We start from the raw sequence: 24,575 nt of genomic DNA on the forward strand, positions 1-24,575 counted from the left end.
GTACCGCTACATTGTGGTTAGTTATAAACTGCTAAAACTGACCCACATTTTTTACAGATATTTTGATCAGAATGGCGTTTTTCCGGTACTTTTAACCGTATTTTTTGTGAAAATATTGTGAAATCAAGATAACTATGAAAAATTAAGGTCCAACTTCAGAAAAACATAACTTTTTTGGGAGTGGTCGTATCTATTGAAAATTGCTATTTTTAGGTAGATCAAATCTTGATCTATATTTTTGCAATTGGAAGTTTTTTGATAGCTCTTCACCTCGCTAAGATATACGCTCTTAAAAATTGGCAGGAAGAGGAGAGACGCAGAGAAGACATCCGCTCTCGTTTCTCTGCGTCTCTCTGTTAAGGCGCCTTACTTCCACCGCTTATATCTCTGTAGGGTAAATAGCTAGTAAAATACTTCCAACTACAAAAATGTAGCCCAAGTTTTGATCTACACAAGAATTTTAAAATTTTTGCCGTCAGACCAAATACGGCTACAGGACACCCCTTCAAAGTTGGCCATTGTTTTCAAAAATTTTTGAAATTTCATGCTATAAAAAGTCAAACTCACTTTTCCAATCGCTTCAATAAATCCATTCTGAATTTCTCGAGTAATCAGTAGACATTTCATTGTGTAGCAATAAATAAGTAAAAAATGACAAAACTAGTAGTAAACAGTATTGCTCATCGTCGTTTGTTGTCTGCAGTGTGAACAAGAAGACGGAGAGAAAAAAAGAAAATGAGAAAATGGGAGACCATGTGAATGATATAGTTTATGGGAGTGGGTGGGTGTCACTTTTTGTTTGTCAGAAAATGGGAAATTTATCAAAAAATGTTGTTTATTTATTTCCAAATGTCTCAACATGCCAACGAACTTGTACCGAATCGGTTCAACAATTGTATATTATCCAGACCAATTACATAATTGTTATGGAGTCCCTCGACAACGAAATGGAGTACATGTTGGCCGGCGCTGATGTCAAAGTAGTAGTTTTTCCATTTTTGGGAGTTCGCGTCGATGTCTCTGAAAAAAATCACCTTTAAATCCCTTTAAATCGTTTAAAATCGCCTGAAATTGCTCAAAATCGCTAAAAAGTGAAAGTCGCTTAAAATTGCTTAAACGTGCGTAAAATCGCCTAAAACTGCATAAAATCGCCATAATCGCTTGAAATTGCTTAAAATTGCGTAAAATTGTTTGAAAACTGCAAAAATCGCCTAAAAATCGTTTCACTCACTTCCCCTCCAACACCACTGGACAATCCTCATTATCATCTACACACACTCTGAACTGTCCCCGCACTCCTGCTTGATAGACGAAGAAATCGACTCGAGCTGGCTCGGTTACAGTAACCGGATGGTTGGAAGATAGGATGAATGTGTCGCCAGGAGTAGCCGAGGTGCCGCCGGCGTACAGGAAATAGCCGCCTGGAAATGAACTTTGGAAGAGTGTCATGTAGTCATATGTGATCGGACATCAAAAGTTTTTGTACGATTGTATACATCAGAAGTAGCTCTACATTTTCGTAGTTGGAAGTTTTTTGATAGCTCTTTACCCCGCTGAGATACGCGCCTTTAAAGATGGACACCTAAAACAAGCGGCAGAGAGACGCAGAGAAGCGCGCGCGTCTCGTTTCTCTGCGTCTCTCTGCCGCCCGTTGCAGGTAGTAAACTTTGAAGCCGCGTATCTCAGTGGGGTGAATAGCTATCAAAAAACTTCCAACTACAAAAATGTAGTTCTAGGTTTGATCTACACAGCCAACATAAATTTAATTAGTTGTGAACAAAAGCCAAGCCGTGACGGGATCTCAAAATTGACCAATTAAAAAAAAATTTACTCAATCATACCTCTAGAAATATCCGACGGAATCCCAGTCAACGAGTTCAGCACACTCCGATTAGACAGCGCCCATTTCTTCAAGGAGCTTCCATCCTCCGCAGTCACATTAGTAGAACTGGTCAGATAGTTGCACAGGGTCTGAAATTCCATAAAATTCAAAAAATTCAAAAATCTTTCGATGTAGATCAAAACCCACATTCTCATCAAACGTGCAATCCACACTTTCGCAAATCGACGCAAACATTGGACCACTTCTCGGCCCTCCCAAATCACTTCCCTTCCTTTTTTCATCTCTCGCCGGATTTTGAATCTTCTGACTAGTCGGCGCTCCATAATTGACCGCCCGTGTTGGCAGCGGGACTGAGACACTCTCAAACTGGTTGATGGTCACATCGTTCCCGTCGAAATCCAGGAGTTGGGTCGGATGGGAGCCGCCGACGTCATCGAATGTGCCACCAGCGCCTTCAGATGCTCCGCCGTTTGTGGATTCTGGAATTGTTAGTAAGGGGGGATTAGTTGATATGAGATAGAAGGGGGTGGTTGAGAAACCAGAAAAAGAAAGAAAAACCACTAAAAAAGACAAAAAACCATTCATTCAGATTTAAAAAATATGTACAATTCTAAGCAATTAAAAAATTGATCAACTTTGACCATCTTTAACTTTGTCAATTTTTGTCAAACTTCTATAAAACTGTATTGGTTGTGTAGATCAAGACAAGAGCTACATTTTTGTAGTTGGAAGTTTTTTGATAGCTATTTACCCTACCGAGATACGCGTCTTGAAAGATAGGTGCCTCTGGTGGCGAGAAGGAGAGAGTTGGGGAGACGCAGAGAAGCGAGACGCGCGCGCTTCTCTGCGTCTCTCTGCCGCTTGTTTCAGGTAGTCAACTTCAAAGGCGCATATCTCAGCGGGGTAAAGATCTATCAAAAAACTTTCAACTACAAAAATGTAGAACTAGGTTTGGTCTACACAGCGATATTAAAATTTTTAATTTTGGACATCATCCAGAAAAGTTACAGGCGCTCAAAGTTGACTAATTTTTTTTCTTTAATGACCCGTAACAGATTAGTCATGCTTTCAGATAGTCGTCAACCTTCCTTAAAACCATAAAATTTAGTTCATCCTCCTCCTCGCCGCCTTCCTCTTCATCATCTCGGCCATCATTTTCCTCGTCACTTTCATCGGCACAATCGGCGGTGGCAGCAACCTCACGTCATCCGTCTCCATCGGCAACCCAAGTGTCCTTCTCATCAGCCGTTCCATAAACTGTGACTTCAACCGCCCAAACCCGCCCGGTTTTCGTATATCCGACAAATCCATGCCTTTAGTCAACCCATCCAAATCTGGTATGTTGCGAAGCGCCGTGAGATCTTGTACCGCTCCAGATGGGAGGAGTTTCGCAATATCGGCAAGTTTCTCAGCGACCTCTGCCTCTCCGGACGTCGGTTGCTTGAATATAATGAGCTGGGTGGAAGAGGTTACTGGGGATACTGTAGTGGTGAATAGGCTCTTATGGTATTCCTCGATGTTTTCTGGAAGGGGATTCGGAATTTTCTTAATTGGGTTCATGGTGATTTTCTTTTTGTGTTGTTGAAGAAGATTTGGCGGGTAAATGGCTGATTCCTCGGTAAGCTTGTTAGGGAGACCGAATTTATTGTTATTTGTTGGCGGTTCAGGGCTCCTAGTGGTCTCCCACAACCCAAATTTTTTCGCCAAATCTACCAAGGTCTTATCTTGATTCGTGTTATCAGTGAGGAGTGTTGGCTGATTGGTATTATAGAAATGAGAACTTGTCACAGGACTCCGTCTCACATCTATAGGGGGTCCTGGGGGTGGGGCTTGTCCCATCCCTAGATTTATATCCTCCGGCACCCTGGGATCCAAAGCCGTCAAGGATCTCACCAGGGTGGGGATGTAAGGGATGACAGGCGCGGTTTGTTTGAGAAAATTGACGAAATTTGCGAATTGTTGCTCGTTGGATATGGTGGGCGTGGTGGTTTGGTTGGAGAGGTCCGGAGGTGAAGTGGTGGTAGGGGGTACTGTAGTGGTGGTACTGAGTACTGTAGTTGTGGGTACTGTAGTTGTTGTGGTTGTACTTAGTATCGCTATCTTGGCCTCGAGGCTTACGGGCGGCTCCACGGCGGGCGGCGCGGTCGAATTCTTTTCCAGCTTATCCGCCACATCCTGCGCCACTATCAACATCAACTCTCCGTTATACAAATTCGATGAGCGATAACTCTGCCAGTCATGGTAACCAATCCGTCGGATCTCTCGACGATTACGACCGTAGCCTAAAGTTTATTTTAGGAAAAAACCTTAAGTCAGACACCCCAAAAAATACAAATAAAAAGATAAAAGTACCCACCACAGAGTGTCGCCTCGAATACGATATTATCCAGAGCTATCACGCTGCTCGGTGGGGAGTACACGGTTTTGAAGACGATCTCGAAGGGTTGAGCTATAGGGGGAAGCTCGACGGCACGGAAAATCCATTGCTTGCCGAATGTGGACACACCGTCGTAGCATCTGGAAAGAATCAAGTTTTTGGTGGAAAAAGTTATTTTGTAAAGAATTTCAAGAACTATCGTTTGGTATAAAAATGGGCGAAATTGGATCAAAGATTCCAGAAAATCGTTACTGGGTTACATGAAAAACCACAATTCAACAATTTTTTCTCTTGAAAGGCAGTCTTGCAATTTTTTGAAAAAGAAACTTTAAAAAACTAGACTTTAAAAATTAAAAAATTGGTCAACTTTGACACTATGTTTTTTAGTCAAAAATTAAGAATTTTGCAAAATTTTTAATGCCACTGGACAGCTCTAGAACAGAGCTTCATTTTTGCAGTTGACAACTTTTTGATAGCTCTTCACCCTACCGAGATACGCGCCTTGAAAGATAAGTATCTCTGGCGGTCGGCGAGAGGGAGAGAGTGGGGGAGACGCAGAGAAGCGCGCGCGTCTCGTTTCTCTGCGTCGCCCCCTCAAGGTACCTATGTTTAAAGACGCGTATCTCAGTGGGGTGAATAGCTATCAAAAAGTTGTCAACTGCAAAAATGTAGCTCTTTTTACGATCTATGCAATAAATATAAATTTGGGAGGTTTTGATAAAAATTGGGTGAGAAATAAGCTCTCAAAGTTGGTCAATTTTTTTCTCAAATGTTGGTGTCAGACACCAATCTTTAAAGTGTTATATCTCAAAAACTAGAATAACTAGAGAAAAGTTCTCAACTGCTAAAATTAAGAGCTAAATTTGGTCTACACAAATAACACATTTTCAACATTTTAGGGAAAAACCTGACATTGGTATAATCCTTTAAAAACGTCAATTTTCCGTCTGGATCTCAATTTTTATTCTATTCCGGTAGAATTTTCAGCTTTGTCTCACCTCATCTGACTCAAATCCCTATTCCCTGGCGGTTGTCGTATACAAACTTCCAACTGCGAATCCAACCCAGTCTTGTAATACCAATACTTGATACTAGCGCCTCCAAGTTGACAGGTTATTACCTAAACGTTCTAAAATTTATGTCATTTTTCTATGGTATACGGTACCTCCGACACAAGTAACGCCATCATCCGGCCCATAAGTCCCGCAGTGTAGGCGAATGGTTTGGCTGAAAAGGAAGAAGGAAGTCTTATAGTCATAAAATTGAATCCTTACGATTATTCTCATCAATCGGCATTATTCGATTCTGTGCATCCGCTTCTAGAAGGGAAGTCGTCTCAAAGTGTCCACCGACATCTGATGAGTTCCGCCAACGACATGACGAAGTGAAGTCGCAGTTGAGATCAGAGGATGCGGAGATTTCAGCGGTTACAGTATGCCACGTGGAAGCCAGTGATAGAAATAGGAAAAGGAAAAGCAAATCCATATTAATACTACAGGTATCTGAGGTAGGTAGAGAAGGTAGACTGAAGTGACCAGTGACCTATAAGAAAGTGGACAAACTGGAAAGCCCAATTATCCAAAGGAGAAAGTTCTGTACGGTAATTGAGAGGTGTGCGGAGGGAAGGAAGGGTGAAAGTGAATATGAGATGACAATTAGGATTCGGAAATTGAAATCTCATGTTCTGGTGGAAAGAGGGAAAGGGGAGGTGAAAGGATGAGGAGAACAATAGAAAGGAGTTCAAGAATCTACATCGGCTAAATTTGAAATCACCTGTTTTGAAATTGGTTACATTCATCAAAATTTTCAAGGTTGACGCTGAAAAAAGCATGACTAATTTGTTACGGGTCTTGAAAATATTGTTTTAAAAATTCGCCAACTTTGAGCGTCTGTAACTTTATCGGTTAAAGTCCAAAATTAACAATTTTACATGCATTATGTAGATCAAACCAAGAGCTACATTTTTGTAGTTGACAGCTTTTTGATAACTCTTAACCCCGCTGAGATATGCGCCTTTGAAGGTAGGTACCCAGTTCTGGGGAGGGAAGAGACACAGAGAAACGAGAGTGGCTGTTTTCTCTGTGTCTCTCCTTTTTCATCATTTCAAGTGGTACCTATCTTCAAAGAGGCATATCTTGAAAGCGTGGAAAGTCGTTGTACTAGTGGCTTTGGATAGTTAAAAACCATTGAAATTGGAAGATTTTGAGAGGTTCGTTCTGCCGTCAGATTTTTATAAAATTTTTTGAAAATTATATTTTTGTGTAGATCAAATCTAGAGCTTTATTTTTGTAGTTTACAGTTTTTTGATAGCTATTCACGCTTTCGAGATATAACGGTTCTAGTGAGGCTTACCAAGAAGCGGCGCGCGCAGAGACGCAGAGAAACGAGAGCCGCTGTCTTCTCTGCGTCTCTCCCATCCCCCTTAACTCGTTTCAACTCCATATCTTTAAAGGCGCATATCTCAGCGGGGTGAATAGCTATCAAAAAGTTTTCAACTACAAAAATAAAGATCCAGATTTGTTCTATACACTCCACGTAAAATTTTCAATTTTGGGCATTATTCGACAAAGTTACAGACGCTCAAAGTTGTCCTTTTTTGACAATTTTTAAGACCTGTAACAAATCAGTCATGCCGTCAAATTTGACTACTTTGAGATAAAAATACGAGAAAAAACAATTCGGCCAGTTACAAAACTGTCAGGTATGAGTTTTTAAATGATCACCACATCCAAACCACAAAATTGACGACATCTGGATCCACATACACACCGACTTACTGTTAATGATCTTACTGCGATAGTAGGATTTTCGAATCCTGGGTTGAAACTTTATCGGTCATTCCCAGATCCAGATCCCTTATTCCTCAAATCCCACATCACTTTTCCAGGAAGTTCCTCATCTTTATTTTATTCTTTTCTTCTATTATTTGGAACACACACATTGCAATAACGAAGCCAAAATCAAATTCATGTTACTATTCATTATATTAATCTTTACAATAATGGGAAACCTTTTTTTTGCATAGATATATATCAAGAAATGAGGTTGTTGTTTATTCTTCCCAGTGTCTAGACGACATCCAGAACCTTCTTCTCCACCAATCTCACTTCTTTGGTCTCCTCCTGACTCTCCTTGCTCTCCTCCTTACTATCCGCCTCCGGATCCATGTAATCAGCGTTGAATCCCCCGCGACGACGACGGGACACAAGGAGCTCACGCTCCTCCTTGGCGAAAACTGTTTCGAGGTTGAGCACTCCTGAAAAAGTGAAAAGTATGACGCACGTTGGAAAACCAAAACCACTCATCCGTATATTCGGTTTCACTCACCGATGTCAAACGTTTTCTTAGCCACTTTTCCGCTGGTGATGTAGCTTTTCGGAAGTGCGAATTTCACCTTGCGTGCTCCAGGCTAAAAGTATATATATACACTTTTAGTTCAAGACACCTCATACCCACCTTCAACTTCGAGTCGTCGCACTTGTGATACACTTTGAAGACCGGGTCGATGGGTGTCAACTCGGCGGTTCCTCCCTGGAGTTGGAATTCTCCATTGGCATCGGTGTATCCCTGGTCGAGAAGATCGTCAGGGTCCGGTCCTGGAAATAAATGGGGATTGGAGGAGGTACAAGAAGATATAAAAATTGGTCTACTTGGAGATCCCGTCACAACTCTAAAATTGTGAAAAATTGACCAACTTTGACAGGTCAGGTCATAACTTTACCATGCGATCTTCCAGCGTTTCAATTTTATGTTTGCTGTGTAGATCAAACCTAGCTCTACATTTTTGTAGTTGGAAGTTTTTTGATAGCTATTCACGCTTTTGAGATATGAACGATCGAAGTTAGACCACTGTAGCAGAGGGAAGGAGCGCGCGCAGAGACGCAGAGAAGCGCGCGCGTCTCGCTTCTCTGCGTCTCCCCAACTCTCTCCCTCTCGCTGCCAGAGGTACCTTTCTTCCAAGGCGCGTATCTCAGCGGGGTGAATAGCTATCAAAAAACTTCCAACTACAAAATTGAAGCTCTAGGTTTGATCTACACAACCATTGTAAATGCGAACAATTTGCACGCGATATGGATCCAAGAGACACTGTCGAAATCACTGATTTTAAAAAAGTTTTTTTTGCATATTCGAAACTGGTATGAATCGAATTAGGATGAGTTTGCATAAAAAAGTTGTCAACTACAAAAATGGAGATCTAGGTTTCATCTATCAGAAAAACCAATTTTTAGTATTGTCCGATAACCGATTCCTCCAGGGACACCGGTCAAAGTTCTCATGATTCTTACCAGTATCCTCCTCCCACAACTTTATACGAACATTCGCCGCCGGTCCGTTTCCACAAAGAAGCCGTCCCTTCACAGCGATCGACTGATCTCTCATAGCGGCTACAAGCCCAAATAGGGCAACGAGTAAGATGAATTTCATCTGAAGAGTTATTAAACTTTTTGTTGGAATAACTGACTAAAAATGACTAAAAATTGTATAAAAACACAAATAAAAGCGGGAAGTTGTCAATGTTGTCGAGAGCTGTCTTCTCTTATCATAGGAAAATGCTTATCAATCGAATTCACTGTACTCGACGCCGCGGCTTTTATTGTGCCTATTTTTTCGTCTCCGCCCCTCAAAAGATCATCAAGTACACATCGATTGATCAGGAGACACCAAGTGATGAATCATGTAAACAATGAGGGGCTGAAAGTCCAGGCTGAAATTTTTTTTGAATGATATCAGATTATCATATTGTCAAAAAACAAAGTCCACTAGAATCCGTTCAGTACAACAGGAAGGGTTGGGTTTATTCCTCCTTAAAAATCAACCCAGCAAACTACATTCACACTTTATTTTTACGACTCTAAGACCGCTTTTCCGAAGAGAAAACTCGCCAACTTTGACAGACTGTAGAGAGGTGATGAGTAGTCTCACATGGCCAAATTTATATTTATTGTGTAGATCAAAAAAATGCTCTTTATTTTTGTAGTTGACAGCTTTTTGATAGCTCTTCACGCTTTTGAGATATACGCCTTTAAAGATAAATACCTCTGGCGGCGAGAGAGAGAATGGGGGAGACGCAGAGAAGCAAGAGCCCCTTTCCTGGTGCATATCTTCAAAGGCGCTTATCTCAAGAAAGTGAATAGCTATCAAAAAGTTGTCAACTACAAAAATGAAGATCTTAATCTGATCTACATAACCTTATTAAATTTGAAACAATTTGACACACAGGACTTGACACACAACCTCCAAAAGCTTTATAAATTGGTTATCTCCTCATCAGTTTTCAGTTTTCAGATCAAAACCATCCCAAATGAGTCAAAACTTGTTCTCACAATCAGTTTTTTGTCTAGATTAACATATGCACATAGGTATTCTCTGATCATTAATCTCTTATACCATTCCACAATAACACAAAAATAAATAAAATCTTCCCTGTTCAAAAAACACCATTCTTTTCTTATCTCACTGCTCTTAATAATGTGAATTGGACTAGACTTTTGTTTGTATTCAGGGAATCGCATTTTTTTCGAAACTCTGAAAATGACCAAGTTGGACAAGTCATAACTTTAATATCTGATGTTCCATCGTTTCAATTTTGTGTTCGCTGTGTAGATCAAACCTAGATCTCAATTTTTGTAGTTGACAACTTTTTGATAGCTCTTCAACCCGCTGAGATATGCGCCTTTGAATATAGGTACCTTGAGGGGGAGACGCAGAGAAACGAGAGCGGCTGTCTTCTCTGCGTCTCATTGCGCCCCCCCCCCTTTAGGTGCAGATCTTTAAAGTCGCATATCTCAGTAGGGTGAATAGCTATCAAAAAACTTATAACTACAAAAATGTTGCTCTAGGTTTGATGTACACAGACAATATAATTTTAATTAACTGTGAACAAAAACCAAGTCGTGACGGGATCTCAAAGTTGATCAATTTTTTCATGCAAATACCTTCCAATTAGTAATTTTTCAGTTTGAAATTGGTCACTTTTCATAATTTTTGCCAATTTTTTTCACCAATGGCTTCCGAAGACGTGTGCTATTGGCTCCGCCCGTTTGGAAACCGTTTTTCTTTCGGAAGATTTCCTTCAGTGAATATCCGGATGTCCCCTCCTAATACTTTTTCCATATTTCTTCAAAAAAATGTTTATTTCCGAAAAAAAATATGAAATGACGTTTCGACAGGAAATGGAAACATGCGGGGAAAAAAGTGCAACACCGATTTTTGGTCAACACTTTTAGAAAAAAGTTTTGAAATAAGATTCAGTGAATTAGAAGTTGGAGTACAGTCCACGTCTTCTAGACCTCTTCCAGAAAGAAAAAAGTACGCGAATCATTTGACAAATAGAGGATTATGGGAACTCAATCATCGTCTATGATGAGCAAGCATTTCTTCTTTTTTATTCGAAATTTCGCTGTCATGCAGACTTATTTGAAAAGGATTTGAGACGTCGTTCCGGGAATAAAAAAAACAGAGAATAAGAAAAAATTGGAATCGAAAAAACTGAAAACGTGGGAATTTTGACACAACATGGTGGGAAAATGAGTCTGGAAAATACTCAGAAATCATAATTTTTGGCGATAGAGAAACTTTCTAAGAAATATGTACATTGTTTCCAGGTAATAATTGGTAGACTTTGAGAACCCGTCTATACAGTAATACCAGCTCAAAAGCTTTCAAATTTAAAATGTTTGTGTAGATCAAATGTAGATCTCAATTTTTGTAGTTCACAACTTTTTGATAACTATTCACGTTTTTAAGATATGCACCTTTAAAGACAAGAGACTAAAATAGGGGAGATGGAGAGACGCAGAGAAACGATGATGTCTGCTTTCTCTCCGTCTCCCCCACTCTCTCTCTCTCGTCGCCAGAGATACCTACTTTGAAGACGCATATCTCAGCGGAGTGAAGAGCTATCAAAAAGTTGTCGACTACAAAAATGTAGCCCTAGATTTGGTCTACACAGCGATTTTAAAATGTTTGCTGTCCGACCGCATGTGGCTACAGGACAGTCCTCCAAAGATTTACATTATTTTTATAAAATTTTGAGTTTTCTTTGGTTCTTCATGCTATTACTATCTGCGATGAGTATCTAGACAGAAAATTCCAACTACAAAAAGTAAGATCTAGATTTTAGATCAAATCCTGCTCTTCATTTTTGAAGTTGACAACTTTTTGATAGCTCTTGACGCTTTTTAGATACGCGAATTAAAAGAGAGGTACCCAAACAGGCTGAAAGAGAGAGACGCAAAGAAGCCAGCCGCTCTAGCTGTCTGCGTCTCCCCTTTCCTCTTTCTTTCTTACCTTCCCCTTTAAAGGAGCATATCTCAAAACCGTGAAGGGCTATCAAAAAAGTTGTCAACTACAAAAATGGAGGTCTAGGTTTGATCTACACAGCCAATATAAATTTGAAACAGTTTGGACTATTCCTGACCAATTTTTATTCGAGTTGATTTTTTCCCTTTCAACTTTTTCCCGTTGTCCTCCACCCCCACATCATCTCCCATCACTTTCTCCCTAAGCCTCGCCCCTAAAAACGCGGAAAAGAAAGTGGGCGGAGCCCTAGAAGGAATAAAGCCATGCCTCTCGTTTTTTCTCTCCACTTTTCTGTCGACGTCGTCCTCCGTTTTCTGACTCGACGCCTTCATATTATTCCACGATGATTTGCCGCCACCTTCTCGGTCTTCTCCTGTTATTGTTCGTGACCATCGCCTCGGCTCAACTCGACACCCATTTTGATGATGTGAGTTTGATCTACGACACAAAAATTTTGAATCAATTTGGAAAAATGGGGTTGTTACTAACACTTCCTTATTCACCTTTTTTTCAAAAAAAAATTTTCCTACGAAGTGTATACATAGCAAATGGAAAACTATTAATCATGGTGGTGGGAGAAGTCCGAAAAATATTCTTTTTTGAAAAATGACTTTATCGGTGTAGTCATGGGGGAGTGACGAGCTTAAAGGATGGTGGCTCATGTTTAAAGGCGCATAGGGGTACTGTAGTTTGACTACTAAAAGGCGCATGGGTATAGCATTTCTTACTGTACCTGGGTTATGGTAAGCCAGAACTGAATCCTGGATCCTCTTATCTTTAAGTTCTAAAGTTAAAGAATTTCTTACTGTACCTGGCTTACTGTATCATTTCTTACAGTTCCTGGCTTACGGTAAGTCAGAACTGAATCCTGTAGCTGGCATACTGTGGCATTTCCTACTGTAGCTAGCTTACTGTAGCATTTCTTACTGTACCTGGGTTACGGTAAGTCAAAACTGAATCCTGTAGCTGGCTTACTGTCGCATCGCCTACTGTAGCTTTGCTTCTTTTCTTTTTTCGTATTTTCCTCAAAATCCACTTCCTTAGTCATAGGTTATTTCCATGTAAATATGGCTTCTATTTCTCTTTGGAATTTTGACCTACACGTCAAATTCTCAAATTCCACAAAGTCAGGAAGCCATTTCAATTATTTTCACAAATTTCATTTTCAAAATGATCTCATCAACCAATTCCATTATAACATCTAGACTAATATCCTCTGAAAGCCCCTTTGATTACATATTCTGTGAAGGATAGACTCCGCCCCTTCCCCCTAAGAGGGACCCCTTTAGGAGAGGGAGACCAAGAAATTAAACAAAGTGCGGTTTTTGTAAAATGTGGAAAAGTGGAGAGGTGCACCAAACCGGAACCGGAAATTTATATGTCGAATTCACGCTTCAACTGTCAAATGTAGAAAAATCACGTTTTTTATTTCTTTTTTGGGCTTTTTTTGGAAGGGGTGGAGTTACAGAGAGGGGATTTAACAAAAGATTTAACAAGAATCATGGCATTAGAACTAGCAGACTGAAAAGGAAGGGTTTTGTTTAAAGCATTGGGACGGCGTCGGTAGAAAATTTCTGGTATTGAATTTACATCCATTGTTTAGATCAAAAATAGGGCTACATTTTTGTAGTTGAAAATTTTTTGATAGCTATTCACGCTTTTGAGTTATGCCCCTTTGAAGATAGGTGCCTGAAAAAGAGACGCAGAGAAGCGCGCGCCTCTCGTTTCTCTGCGTCTCTCGCCTCCCCAGAACTGGGCGCCCATCTTTAAAGACGTATATCTCAAATGTGGGTAAAGCTATCAAAAAGTTGTTAACTACAAAAATGTAGATCGAATCCAGGGCTACATTTTTGTAGTTGACAGTTTTTTAATAGCTATTCACGCTTTTGCGTTATGTGCCTCCGAGGAAAGAGACTCAGAGAAACGAGAGCGGCTGCTTTCTCTGCGTCTCTCCTTTCTAAGGTGCCTAACTTCAAAGCCATGTATCTCAAAAGCGTGAATAGCTATCAAAAAGTCATCAACTACAACAATGTAGAGCTAGAATTGAAAAATTCTGAAAACACAATTTCAAAACTATGAGACTAATAGGGACCTCAGGAAGGAGTTTCAAAGTTGAGCGTCGACTCTCAGAATTTTTTCACGTTCACTAGAAATAACTTTTTGGGACCTTTCAAAAACATGTTACCGATACTTTCAACCCCACTGAACCCAAAAATTATTCCAGGCGCAAGTCTACTGGCCATCCGAATACAAGCGAAGCGCTCCAGCGCAGACGTCCTCCGAAGGTGAAATGTTCGCGTTCCCGGGACTTCGTGGACTACGTGGAAAGAGGGATCCAGTGTACAATAAACGTGTTCCGATGATGTCTTTGAAGGGACTTCGGGGTAAACGTGGACACTTTTATGGTGGACAAGAAGAGCAGGAACAATAGGTTGAGAGGAGTGGAAAGTGTTTGTGGTGAGTTGGAGGGACAAGATACACGCAGGAAACACAACTTGTGTTTTTTTTCCACAAGTTGTTTTTTGAAAAAACACATAACTTGTTGAAAAAAGACCCCAATTTTATCAATTTTTCAGATTTTCTCCATCCCAACTCCATCTGGTTTCATGTGTGTGTGTGTGTGCTCTGCGGCTCTCCTTCCCCCATCCCGTTTTCAGACAATTTCTCTTTAATAGTTGCCGAATGACCGTACTCCTGTGTATCATTCTTCTTCTTTTCTTCTCTTCTTCTTGCATTCAAACACAAAATAAAGTCATCTCAGTTGTTTGACGTGTGAAAACGTAAAGTCTTATGTATTTCAGGAACAAAACGGCGGGTGTCACTTATGCAAATTGGTCAGAAAGACAAAGGGAGCGCGCTTTGAGAATAAGGTGACAAGTTTTACATGAAAGTGCTCTTGACAAAAAGTTGAATTTATAAAAGTGACGAATTTTTTAGAATTCTGGAAAACAAAAAAAAAGTGAAATGCGTTTATTCAGAACAAAAAAGTATAGCAACTTCAAATCGATTTCACACCACCAGTTTTTGTCCGAACATAACATAATTATAATGAATGTGTAGATCAAAAAAAGGGCTACATTTTTGTAGTTGACAACTTTTTGATAGCAATTCACCCTGCAGAGAAACACACCTTTAAAGATAGGAACCTCAAGGAGAGACGCAGAGAAACGAGAACGGCCGATTTCTCTGCGTCTCTCCCCTCAGCCACCAATCGTTGAAGATGCGTATCTCAATAGGGTTAATAGCTATCAAAAAACTTTCAACTACAAAAATATAGCTCTGGATTTGATCTACATTTTTGTAGTTGACAACTTTTTGATAGCTATTCACTCTGCAAAGATAGGGGTCTTTGAAGATGGGCAGAGACGCAGAGAAAGCAGATGCTCTCGCTTGTCTGCGTCTCTTCCTAGAGGTGCCTAGCTTTAAAGGCGGGTATCTCTGCAGGGTGAGTAGCTGTCAAAAAACTTCCAACTACAAAATGATAGATCTCGATTTGATCTACCTACCCAAACACAGTTAAAAATATTAAAAATCCCCTCAAACCCAAGAATCACTCAATTGCTTAAAATACAAGTTAGTCTCCATCTCCAAACTCTTCTTTAAATCCACAATTGGCTCCACTGTCGCAGAAATATCTGGTTTCTCAGTGTTCCTAACAAATCTGCACGAGGGAAACGCCTTTTCGAATTCCTGCTGCAAAGCAGGACTACTGTACATTGTGACGAGGCATATCAGGAAGGGATTTCTGGAATTTTTCAGATTTTTTTCAAATTTATGAGGATGAGTTACTCAAAATCTTACAGGAACAAACAATTCTCCACAAAATGACATAAAATGGGCGGGACCAACTCAAAAATGAGTAAAATTACTCCAGTACCACAAGTGACCATTGTAAAGAGAGCAGCAAAGATTAGACGCTTTCCAAGCTGAAATTTCATAGTGAGATAGATCAAAACTCTTGAAAAAAAACTAACTCTAAGAGCCCTTAAATTTTCCTTCACTTGAAATCTCTGGGATACTGTAAAAATACGGATCCGACGGGGGTCCTCCATCTCTCGTTGCCAATTTTCATTGAGGTTTTTGATGGTGAAGAAAAGCTGGAATGAAAAAATTGTCAATTAGGAAAACGTAGAACTAGATTTAGACTATATTTTTGTAGTTAACAACTTTAAGGTTCAAAGATACGCACCTTTAAATCTAGGTACCTGAAATGAGACTCACCTAACTTTGAAGACTCATATCTCAAAAACTATAATTGCTATCAACAAATAGTCAACTACAAAAATGTAGTGCTTTTCTTAAACTATATTTTTGTAGTTGACAACTTTTTGATAGCTCTTTACGTTTTTGAGATACGCGCATTCAAAGATTGGAATTTTAAACTGGCGATGGGAAGAGACGCAGACAAGACAGAAACGCTCGTTTCTCTGCGTCTCTTCTCCAGACACCTATCTTTAAAAGCGCATATCACAAAAACAATAACCGCTATCAAAAAATTGTCAATTACAAAAATGTAGCGCTTGACTTAAACTATATTTTTTTTTCTCACACTTTTGAGATATGCGCATTTAAAGTTGACTACCTGACAAGAGACAGACAGACACCCTCGTTTCTCTGTGTCTCTTTTCCAGACGTCTGTCTTTAAAGGCGCATATCTCCACAGTGTGAAGAGCTATCAAAAAACTTACAACTACGAAAACAAAGCTATTTTCCTGATCTACACAACCAATAAACTTACCACCACCGAAATAATACTGGTAACAATCCAGGGCACATTAAACGCAAATATCCCAATCTTGTCAAATAAAACTCCACAAGTTACAGTAACCGCAAACAGTTGAGTGACACAGGTAAGGAGGATGGGGATCCAAGTTTGTGTGTTAGATTCGTAGTCGCTAGAATTTTTATTTTTTGGTTCCTTCTTACAGAAAATGGATTCCTACTCAATCAACATCGAGGCTATGATCCTTTCCACACAAACTGATAAAATACCAAAAATCATCGAAAAAATATAATGCCATTGTAGGAAACCGGCAAAAAGGAGTAGCTCCAGACCGTCAAACGACTCTACCACCAACATTTTATCCGTATTTTCAGTCCACATAACAAAAAAACGATCTATGCAATACCCAGTTTCCAGAATTTTCAGGTTATATAACATGGTGATGGCTTTTGCGAAAATCAGCTCATACCATAACCCAAACATCGGAACCGACAAAACTATAAAATTATGATGGAACATTCGAATTTTCAGAAAAACTTTCAGATGGACTGTCATTATATAAAATGCAGCGGAATACAGTATAAGCTCGATGAGTGAAATCCCAAGTCGCAGGGTTTCAGAATCATTGTATAGATAGACAGGTAGCCAGAATACAGAGGAGTTGGTAGGGGATTTGACAAGTTTTATAATCATTGGAACAGCTAAAAATTATAAAAAATAAAGAAAAGTAGAAAACTGATAGGAGACTAGAGGGGAGAGGAAAGTGATGCATGTGAAAATTTCACCTGTTTTTTTAAGCAAAGATCTGAAAAAAGTGTTAAATAATTATAACACTTAACTGAACAACTCTTGTAAAAACCAATCCAAAAAATGGTAGGGCCCGCCTCCTAACTAAAACTCGTTCAAACATAATCAAAATTATATTGGCTGTGTAGATCAAGTCTGGAGCTTCATTTTTGCAGTTTTCAACTTTTTGATAGCTCTTCACCCCACTGAGATACGTGTCTTTAAAGATAGGTACCTCTGGCGGCGAGAGGGAGAGAGCGGGGGAGACGCAGAGAAGCATGCGCCTCTCGTTTCTCTGCGTCACTGCGCGCGCCTTTTTTTTGGTAAGCTTCACTAGAACTGTTATATCTCGCTAGCATGAATAGCTATCATAAAATTTTTAACTGCAAAAATGTAGTTCTTGTTTTGATCTACACAACCAATATAATTTCACAGCAGTTTGACTGAAATTGACAAAGTTACATGGTCTCAAAGTCAATCAATTTTTGATAAAATATCGCTTAGAATTGTATCTTTTATGGCTCTACTCTCGATATTGAAATTCCACAAGATTTTAAACTTTTCTGAAACTTGTTTCATTTGGAAACCGCATTTATTCAGAAAAATACAAACACATCACATAAATACACATAAAATTGTTCACAAGTATTGTTCACTCTTCTTCTATACTTTAGATCTGGTTCCTAGGGAGGGGCAGACGAAGAGGGTTTCTTGGGTCCTTTATCAGAGAACTCGGTCTTTATTTCATCCAGCGTGTCTTGTGGATTCTCGGTCGCGGTGACAGAAGGCGGCTCATGCCGGTCTGGAGTTTGGTTCGCATAACTATAATCTACTGGTGGTTCAGTAGTGCGCATCGCATCAGATTCTCTCCGTGCTCTGCTTGCCGAACTGCTCCTGGATCTCCCTTGTCCTCCAGCTCCCTCGGCGTTTCCAGCGGCAGCAGCTCCAACAGCGGCTCCAGCTGCTTGGACATTCCCGGCGGCTCCACCAGCTCCTCGGGCATTTCCAGCATTTCCAGCTCCTCGAGCATTTCCACGTCCTCGGACGTTCCCAGCGGCTCCACCAGCTCCTCGAGCATTTCCACGTCCTCGGACGTTCCCAGCGGCTCCACCAGCTCCTCGAGCATTTCCACGTCCTCGGACGTTCCCAGCGGCTCCACCAGCTCCTCGAGCATTTCCACGTCCTCGGACGTTCCCAGCGGCTCCACCAGCTCCTCGAGCATTTCCACGTCCTCGAGCATTTCCACGTCCTCGGCCATTTCCACGTCCTCGGACAGCTCCACGTCCTCGACCATTTCCACGTCCCCGAGCATTCCCAGCGACTCCGACAATTTCAGCTCCACCAGCTCCTACCGCTTCTCCCGCATTTTCCTCTTCTCCGGCAACTTCACCGTCATCATCTCCTACAGCTCCTCCGGCATCAACCGCAACTTCGTTAGATCCAGCCACTTCGGCAGATCCATCCTCCTTTCCAACTGCATCCACCTCGACAGGGTCGGCCTCTGAAAATTGATTGATTTTTAGTGTAAATGGCAATTAGGGCACTCGCAAAACAAAACAAAAAAGATTCAGAGCTATGGGGAATCGAACCCGCGTCGTCTATTTTCTAGTCATCAGCGCTACCCACTAGGCCACACGGGCAGAGCCGGTGGCCGGATCTCAAGGCGGTGATAATCTACAGGGCGAGACGGCACGTGAGCTAGTTTCAATGATACTATTTGAGGGAAGGGCCGAACAGAAGTGGGAAAAAGCAACTTTTCTCACAATAAAATATATTTTCCAAACAAAATTCGGTTTATTTTATGGGTAGAGACTATTAAAGTCGCCCGTAAAAGAAAACAAAAAAGATTCAGAGCTATGGGGAATTGAACCCGCGTCTTCTATTTTCTAGTCATCAGCGCTACCCACTAGGCCACACGGGCAGAGTCGGTGGCCGGATCTCAAGGTGGTGATAATCTACAGCTAAAGCGACCGCTAACTTCAGTGATATTAATTGAGAGCGTGGCTAGACAAATGAGGGAAAACATTCACTTTTATCAGAAAAAATATATTTTCCAAGCAAAAACATGTCTATTTTATGATTACAGGGAATGAAAGTCGCCCGTAAAAGAAAACAAAAAAGATTCAGAGCTATGGGGAATTGAACCAGCGTACTCAGTTTTCCAGTCATCTGCGCTACCCACTAGGCCACGCGAGCAGAGCCGGGGGCCGGATCTCAAGGCGGTGATAATCTAGAGTCACTTACGTGGTGTTACAACAGGAGTCTCTGGTGCAGCCGGATACACTTCTTCTGTATTCTTATTCTTCTTTTCAAAGCATCCACATGTCATTTTCCTCCACCAATTCCCAAACTTTTCATCTTTTCTTTTACAGAACAAGAATATGTAGAAAGCGACGCAACAGATTAGAAGAACGAACACTGTGCCTCCGCCGATTTGCCAAACCATTTTCCAGAAGCTTCTGAATTATTACTATAATTAAAGTGAACCTGGAAATATATAACTCACTCTGAATCAGATCCATCTTTTCCAACCATTCCTTGGGGTACTGTAGTAGATGATTGAAGTGAATTTGAGCCCAGTACTGCTGATAATTGCTTGAGAGTGTCCGGCATTTGTTTGAGTGACGACTGGAATCGGGAGAACTTCAGATCGAGCTTAGAAAGTTCCAAGAGGGATTTCTTAAATTCCGGAAGCACGTCTTTCAACTCCGGAGGCGCTGTAACCGCCCCGAACAGAGAAATTGCCGATAAGCGAGCATCCGTCAACAAATCCACATCATCGACTTTGTCGAGGCCACTGAACATCGGCGAGAAATCAGATAACATTTGATTTTCTCCGGCTTTCACTTTACTCATCCAGCCATCAATCCGAGCCAGCATTGTAATGATCCCACTCGCCGTTGCATCGAAATCTCCCCATTTTGCTTTGAATCCTTCGAAAAAAGTCGGATTACTTAATGTTTTGACTCCAGGTTCCATATCGAATCCGTTTTTGATTAACAAGTTGAATTCTGCTTCTTTCTCGGATGCCCTCTTTGCCATAACCAACGCGTTGACACCTTCTCCAAATGATCTTGCTAATTTTGGCAGATCTTTCAGTTTTCCATCCAGCTGCTTGTCTCCACCATTGCGATCGGCCTTCCACGTACCCAGTATCTTCCGAATTGAAGCCAACGAGGCAGATGAATCGGACAGAGCCAATGTCACTTCCTTCATCGTCTTCGTCACATCCCCGGCCTTTATCAACTCACGAATCTCGATTACAGCCATAGCAGCATGAGCGACGGTAACAAGTTCAGATCCCAACTCCTTAAATTTGTTGAATGACTCGATGTAAGGTTGTGCCGCAGTGTCAGATTTTATATCAGCGATGAGCACGGCCTTTGAGGTTTCCATATCAACATCTTTGATGGCAGGTGCAGATGTTACAATACTCAACTGCGACTTGAGCCCTTGCAGGAATTCAGAGATCAATTGAACATTTTCAGGCGACGTGTTCTTCGAAAGACTGTTTATCGATTCTTTCATCTTTGCTGCAGTCGAATGTATCAAGTTGAGAGTTGACAACTTTCTACTCAGGATTCCAGCTCGATTGAAGACTTGTTCCCAGTATTGACTGACCGAAGTGAATACTTTAGCTTTCTTGCAGTCTTCAATCGAAGGAATTATGCTTTGCATATTCGCCAGCGTTACACCAGTCGCAGTTTGAGCATTTAGAAGGGTTTGAGCACTTGCGAGTCGTTTGGCAACGTTGTACACTTTTTCATTGGAAACCTGAAAAAGATGAAAATGACCTCCTTTTTATTTTATCTTTTCGACACGCCTCTCACAGCAGCGCTCTATCGAAATCGAAGAAAATTGTGTGCGAAATTGAGAGATTCAGAGAAAAAGAGACATTTCTCAAGGGGATTTCGGTAGAGCGCAGTTGTAAGAATTGTGTTCACGTGAAACTTCGAAATACAATAAAAGTGAAATCAGTCAAAATCAATGGTTGAACGGTTTATTGGTAGGGGTGGGGAATAGCAATCAGAGGGATCTGGGGCTCGATACACTCTACTGTTCTCTCATCTTCGGATTATCTGCTTCAGGCATTTTTCAATTTTTTAAATTGAATTTTTCAAGATTTCGTAAGATCATATATATTTTCCAATTTTTTCTGGTTAAAAATGTGAAAGTTTCCATGTGAGCTTTTTCCTGCGTGTGAAAAAGTGACCCAGAGTGCTCTGGCAAAAACAATAATTCGAGTAGATTGTGCCGAGCCCCCAGACCCTCCGATTACTATTCCCCAACTGAACCATTCGACCGCTGATTTTTAAAGGTTTTTATTTTTATTATATTTCGAAACTAGGACGCATGCTATAACTCCCCACCTTCAACATTCCCTAGTAAGATTGTTCCCATAAAAATTACCTTTGTCCAAGTTTTATCCAGTTGTTTCATGGGACTTTCCAACTGATCAAACTTTCCAAATCCTTTGATATCGATAGATTGATCAATTTGGTTCAGTAGCCATTGATCCTTGACGTCGTCTTTCAATGTTCCCAAATCCTTGAATCCATTCACAAAACCAGTCGAGTGGACTCGAGTCATTGAGTTAGCGAGCAATCGAGAATGTATGATGGAACGCATGGAGTTGGCAGAAGCATCGGAATCAGATTTCGATGATTTCGTTTTCAAGTTGTTGAAGTTGGAGACAGCACTATTCATTTCATTTAGGTTGTGCGTTATATGAAATGAACCCAATTTTCCATAAATATCCGCGAGTTGTGCAAGAGATCCAACTGGTTTCAGACGATCCAGAATTGCAACATACTTTGAAAAGTCGAAAGATGTCGCCAAGGTATTGATATCATTCTGATACTTTGATAATTCAGATTTCAGAGTTTCAATCGCTGCATCATTAAGTGTAGAAAATGAGGAAATCTGTGTGATGAGACGATCCAAAGGTAGCGAGGCCAACGGAGTGACATCCAACTTTTTCAGTGACTCCAACTCTTTGTACGTGGCATCATCTGGCAATCCGTCCAATACTTTCTCTCCGCCGACTTCATTCCAAATCTTCCGAATCATGAAAACATTTTTGAAATGTTGCTCCAGCGGCTCCGCAGTAGCATCCAACTTCGCTCCATAAATGCTATCCACGAAATCATCGACTTTCTTCTTGTCAAACGTCTCCAGTCCTTTCAAATCAGCGGATTCGATGTTGAGAAGTTCTGCGATGACGTCATCGGCTGGAATCGAGCCATCCGAGAGACCATTCTGGAGAGATAGAGCAGAGACAACACGGGCGGTCATGGAGAGTTTTTGGATGATAGAATTGAAGTCCTCATCTGAAAATTCATAAGAATTATAGTCTAGAAACTAATTGTGAGTTGAAACTCACTCTGAGAGACTCCTTTGGCAAATGACAGTTCATCCAGCCCGGCTTGTTTGTAGGGGAAATCTGAAAATGTTAAAATTTGAGAATTTTCTGTAAAGGGTACATTTTAATTACCATAATTAGTGGCACGTTGGTAACGGGGACGGTATCCAGTGGGCCGTGGAGCATAGGCGGAGCTTATACCTGGAAGAATAATTTAGATTTTAAGATAGGACGTTTTGCAACTGAAAATTCCCACTGCTAAATTCTGGTTACTGTAGCAGAGCGTGGTCACCGAAAATTATTTGATTTTTTACTCAAAATACATCTAGAAACCAACAAACCTCAATTTCCTCAAGAGAAAGAAGAAAACAAAAGAAATTAACCTCAAAAAGTTTCGAACCCGCGATGCTCAGATTCTAAACGGAGGCTGTTAACCACTAGGCCAAACCTACGCATGGGAAAGCAGAGGGGAAGGGTGGTGATGAAAGCGGGGATCACGGGCCGAGATGGGGATTTCACAGTTAATTAATAGCACCTGGAATCATCCCACTGATAAACTCACTGATAGCCAATAATAATGCAATGACTAATAGTTTCATCTTGCAATTTTTATGACTTGGAATAAAAGAAAATTTCAGAACTGGCAGGAAAACAGGATTGGAGAATAATTGGCATTTGGAGCAAGGGTGGGGTCAGGTTACTGTAGGAGAGCAAGGTCACTAAAAATTATTCCCTCATAAACTCAAAAATCATCTAGAAACCCATAAAACTGAATTTGCTCGAGAGAAAAAAGAAAACAAAACAAATTAACCTCAAAAAGTTTCGAACTCGCGATGGTCAGATTCAAAACGGAGACTGCTAACCACTAGGCCAAACCTACGCACGGTGGAGTAGAGGGGAAGGGTGGTGATGAGATAAGGGGGATCGCGCCTACGATGCGCCAGACATTTTTTGGCCAAACTCACTTTCAGACGGTTCATAAGGAGGCGATAAGTTGGCAGGTTCTCTAACCATTGCAAATCCGGCGCCTGAAATTTTCACATTTTGTTTTCATAAATCGGAAAAAACGGGCGATTTGGCTTATTTTTTTTGATAAAAAGGACCCCCAATTCTAATTATAACCCATAAACTCACTTATAGCCATAAGAATGATAAATAATTTTGTTGACTTGATCATTTCGATCGATTAGTACGTCAGAGAGAGTGAAAGAGCTCTTTTCTTGGACTAACTGACAAAAAATATTTGTTTTCGAAGAATACGTGGAATTCGGAATACGGGCGTTGAGGGTTACTGTAGGGTGGTGAGGGTCACGGGCGCGTGGAAAAAATTTATTTATTTTTGATATTTTTTTATGGGAGAAATGACACGTGGAGGTTACGAGGAAAAATTCAAATTTTTTGATTTTTTCACGTTTCAAATGAATTCTCTTATTTTTTGCACTGAAAATCCAGTTTTTTCAGGTTTTCAGACGTCGCAGTGGATGAAAAAACGATCCCATTCATCAGAATTCTGGAAAATTAAATTCTCTATTCAAATTCTCGCCAGAAATCGTTAATTTTGGTCAAAAATTGACTTTTTTGATACAGAAAAACAAATTTTCAGAAAAAACGTTTTTGGCAGAAAACATTTTCCAGTTAAAATTGCACTTGAGAATGCTCTGGAACTGTTACATTTTTTAGAAAAAGAAATATTATATGAAATTGCAAAAAATCTGTTTTTCTGTACCAAAAAAGTCAATTTTGTTCAAAATTCACGTGCCACAATGCTCTCAAAACAGACAGTCATGTGCTCAGTTTTTTTTTGTAGATACGGTTTTTCTATAACTGTAGCTCCGTATAAATTTGATCTGTTTTCTTTAGGAGAGAGATCTGAAAAAAGAGTTAGACAATCATAACACTTAAAGGGGGTCTGCGGTATTCCAAAATTTGAGATTTTTTGAGATGGATCGAATCATAATTTTGTAGAAAAGAGAAAAGTCTCTTGGAGCCATGTCTGAAAATTTGTCTGAAACGAGTTATAAGGCCTCAAATTGCCAAAAAAGAATCTCGATTTTTGGAATACCACAGTCCCCCTTTAATTGAACAACTCTTTTAAAGACCAATCCAAAAAATGATTGTTTTTGAGAGCCCGCCTCCTAACTGCCACATGAAACAAAGGAGTTTATTCTAAGAACAGATTTGA

The 24,575-nt window shown here is 40.5% G+C and overlaps 7 protein-coding genes across 7 annotated transcripts; 2 read left to right on the forward strand and 5 right to left on the reverse strand.

Moving 5' to 3' along the window:
* Nucleotides 1-854: 854 nt before the first annotated feature.
* Nucleotides 855-2,428, reverse strand: GCK72_016878 (uncharacterized protein; the record flags this gene model as incomplete). The annotated part of the gene is made up of 5 exons (XM_053731750.1): nucleotides 855-1,020; nucleotides 1,232-1,421; nucleotides 1,842-1,971; nucleotides 2,030-2,322; nucleotides 2,422-2,428. The coding sequence occupies 5 exons, from the start codon at nucleotides 2,426-2,428 to the stop codon at nucleotides 855-857; spliced, it is 786 nt and encodes a 261-aa protein (XP_053580663.1).
* GCK72_016879 (uncharacterized protein) lies at nucleotides 2,217-4,431 on the forward strand (the record flags this gene model as incomplete). The annotated part of the gene is made up of 3 exons (XM_053731751.1): nucleotides 2,217-2,330; nucleotides 2,952-3,311; nucleotides 4,234-4,431. The coding sequence occupies 3 exons, from the start codon at nucleotides 2,217-2,219 to the stop codon at nucleotides 4,429-4,431; spliced, it is 672 nt and encodes a 223-aa protein (XP_053580664.1).
* On the reverse strand, nucleotides 2,948-5,705 carry GCK72_016880 (uncharacterized protein; the record flags this gene model as incomplete). Its single annotated transcript, XM_003104383.2, has 5 exons — nucleotides 2,948-4,125; nucleotides 4,200-4,360; nucleotides 5,219-5,340; nucleotides 5,386-5,447; nucleotides 5,495-5,705. 5 exons carry the CDS (start codon nucleotides 5,703-5,705, stop codon nucleotides 2,948-2,950), a joined length of 1,734 nt encoding a protein of 577 aa, XP_003104431.2.
* Nucleotides 5,706-7,288: 1,583 nt separating this feature from the next.
* GCK72_016881 (uncharacterized protein) lies at nucleotides 7,289-8,645 on the reverse strand (the record flags this gene model as incomplete). Its single annotated transcript, XM_003104325.2, has 4 exons — nucleotides 7,289-7,476; nucleotides 7,548-7,629; nucleotides 7,677-7,816; nucleotides 8,507-8,645. 4 exons carry the CDS (start codon nucleotides 8,643-8,645, stop codon nucleotides 7,289-7,291), a joined length of 549 nt encoding a protein of 182 aa, XP_003104373.2.
* Nucleotides 8,646-11,865: 3,220 nt separating this feature from the next.
* GCK72_016882 (uncharacterized protein) lies at nucleotides 11,866-13,953 on the forward strand (the record flags this gene model as incomplete). The annotated part of the gene is made up of 2 exons (XM_003104356.2): nucleotides 11,866-11,949; nucleotides 13,747-13,953. 2 exons carry the CDS (start codon nucleotides 11,866-11,868, stop codon nucleotides 13,951-13,953), a joined length of 291 nt encoding a protein of 96 aa, XP_003104404.2.
* Nucleotides 13,954-15,059: 1,106 nt separating this feature from the next.
* GCK72_016883 (uncharacterized protein) lies at nucleotides 15,060-15,574 on the reverse strand (the record flags this gene model as incomplete). The annotated part of the gene is made up of 3 exons (XM_053731752.1): nucleotides 15,060-15,267; nucleotides 15,324-15,448; nucleotides 15,497-15,574. 3 exons carry the CDS (start codon nucleotides 15,572-15,574, stop codon nucleotides 15,060-15,062), a joined length of 411 nt encoding a protein of 136 aa, XP_053580665.1.
* Nucleotides 15,575-17,714: 2,140 nt separating this feature from the next.
* GCK72_016884 (uncharacterized protein) lies at nucleotides 17,715-23,570 on the reverse strand (the record flags this gene model as incomplete). The annotated part of the gene is made up of 8 exons (XM_053731753.1): nucleotides 17,715-18,532; nucleotides 19,276-19,490; nucleotides 19,538-20,805; nucleotides 21,442-22,361; nucleotides 22,415-22,474; nucleotides 22,526-22,594; nucleotides 23,359-23,421; nucleotides 23,528-23,570. The coding sequence occupies 8 exons, from the start codon at nucleotides 23,568-23,570 to the stop codon at nucleotides 17,715-17,717; spliced, it is 3,456 nt and encodes a 1,151-aa protein (XP_053580666.1).
* Nucleotides 23,571-24,575: the final 1,005 nt, after the last annotated feature.

Source organism: Caenorhabditis remanei, chromosome V (genome assembly GCF_010183535.1).
Source record: "Caenorhabditis remanei strain PX506 chromosome V, whole genome shotgun sequence".
NCBI classification, from domain to species: Eukaryota; Metazoa; Nematoda; class Chromadorea; order Rhabditida; family Rhabditidae; genus Caenorhabditis; species Caenorhabditis remanei.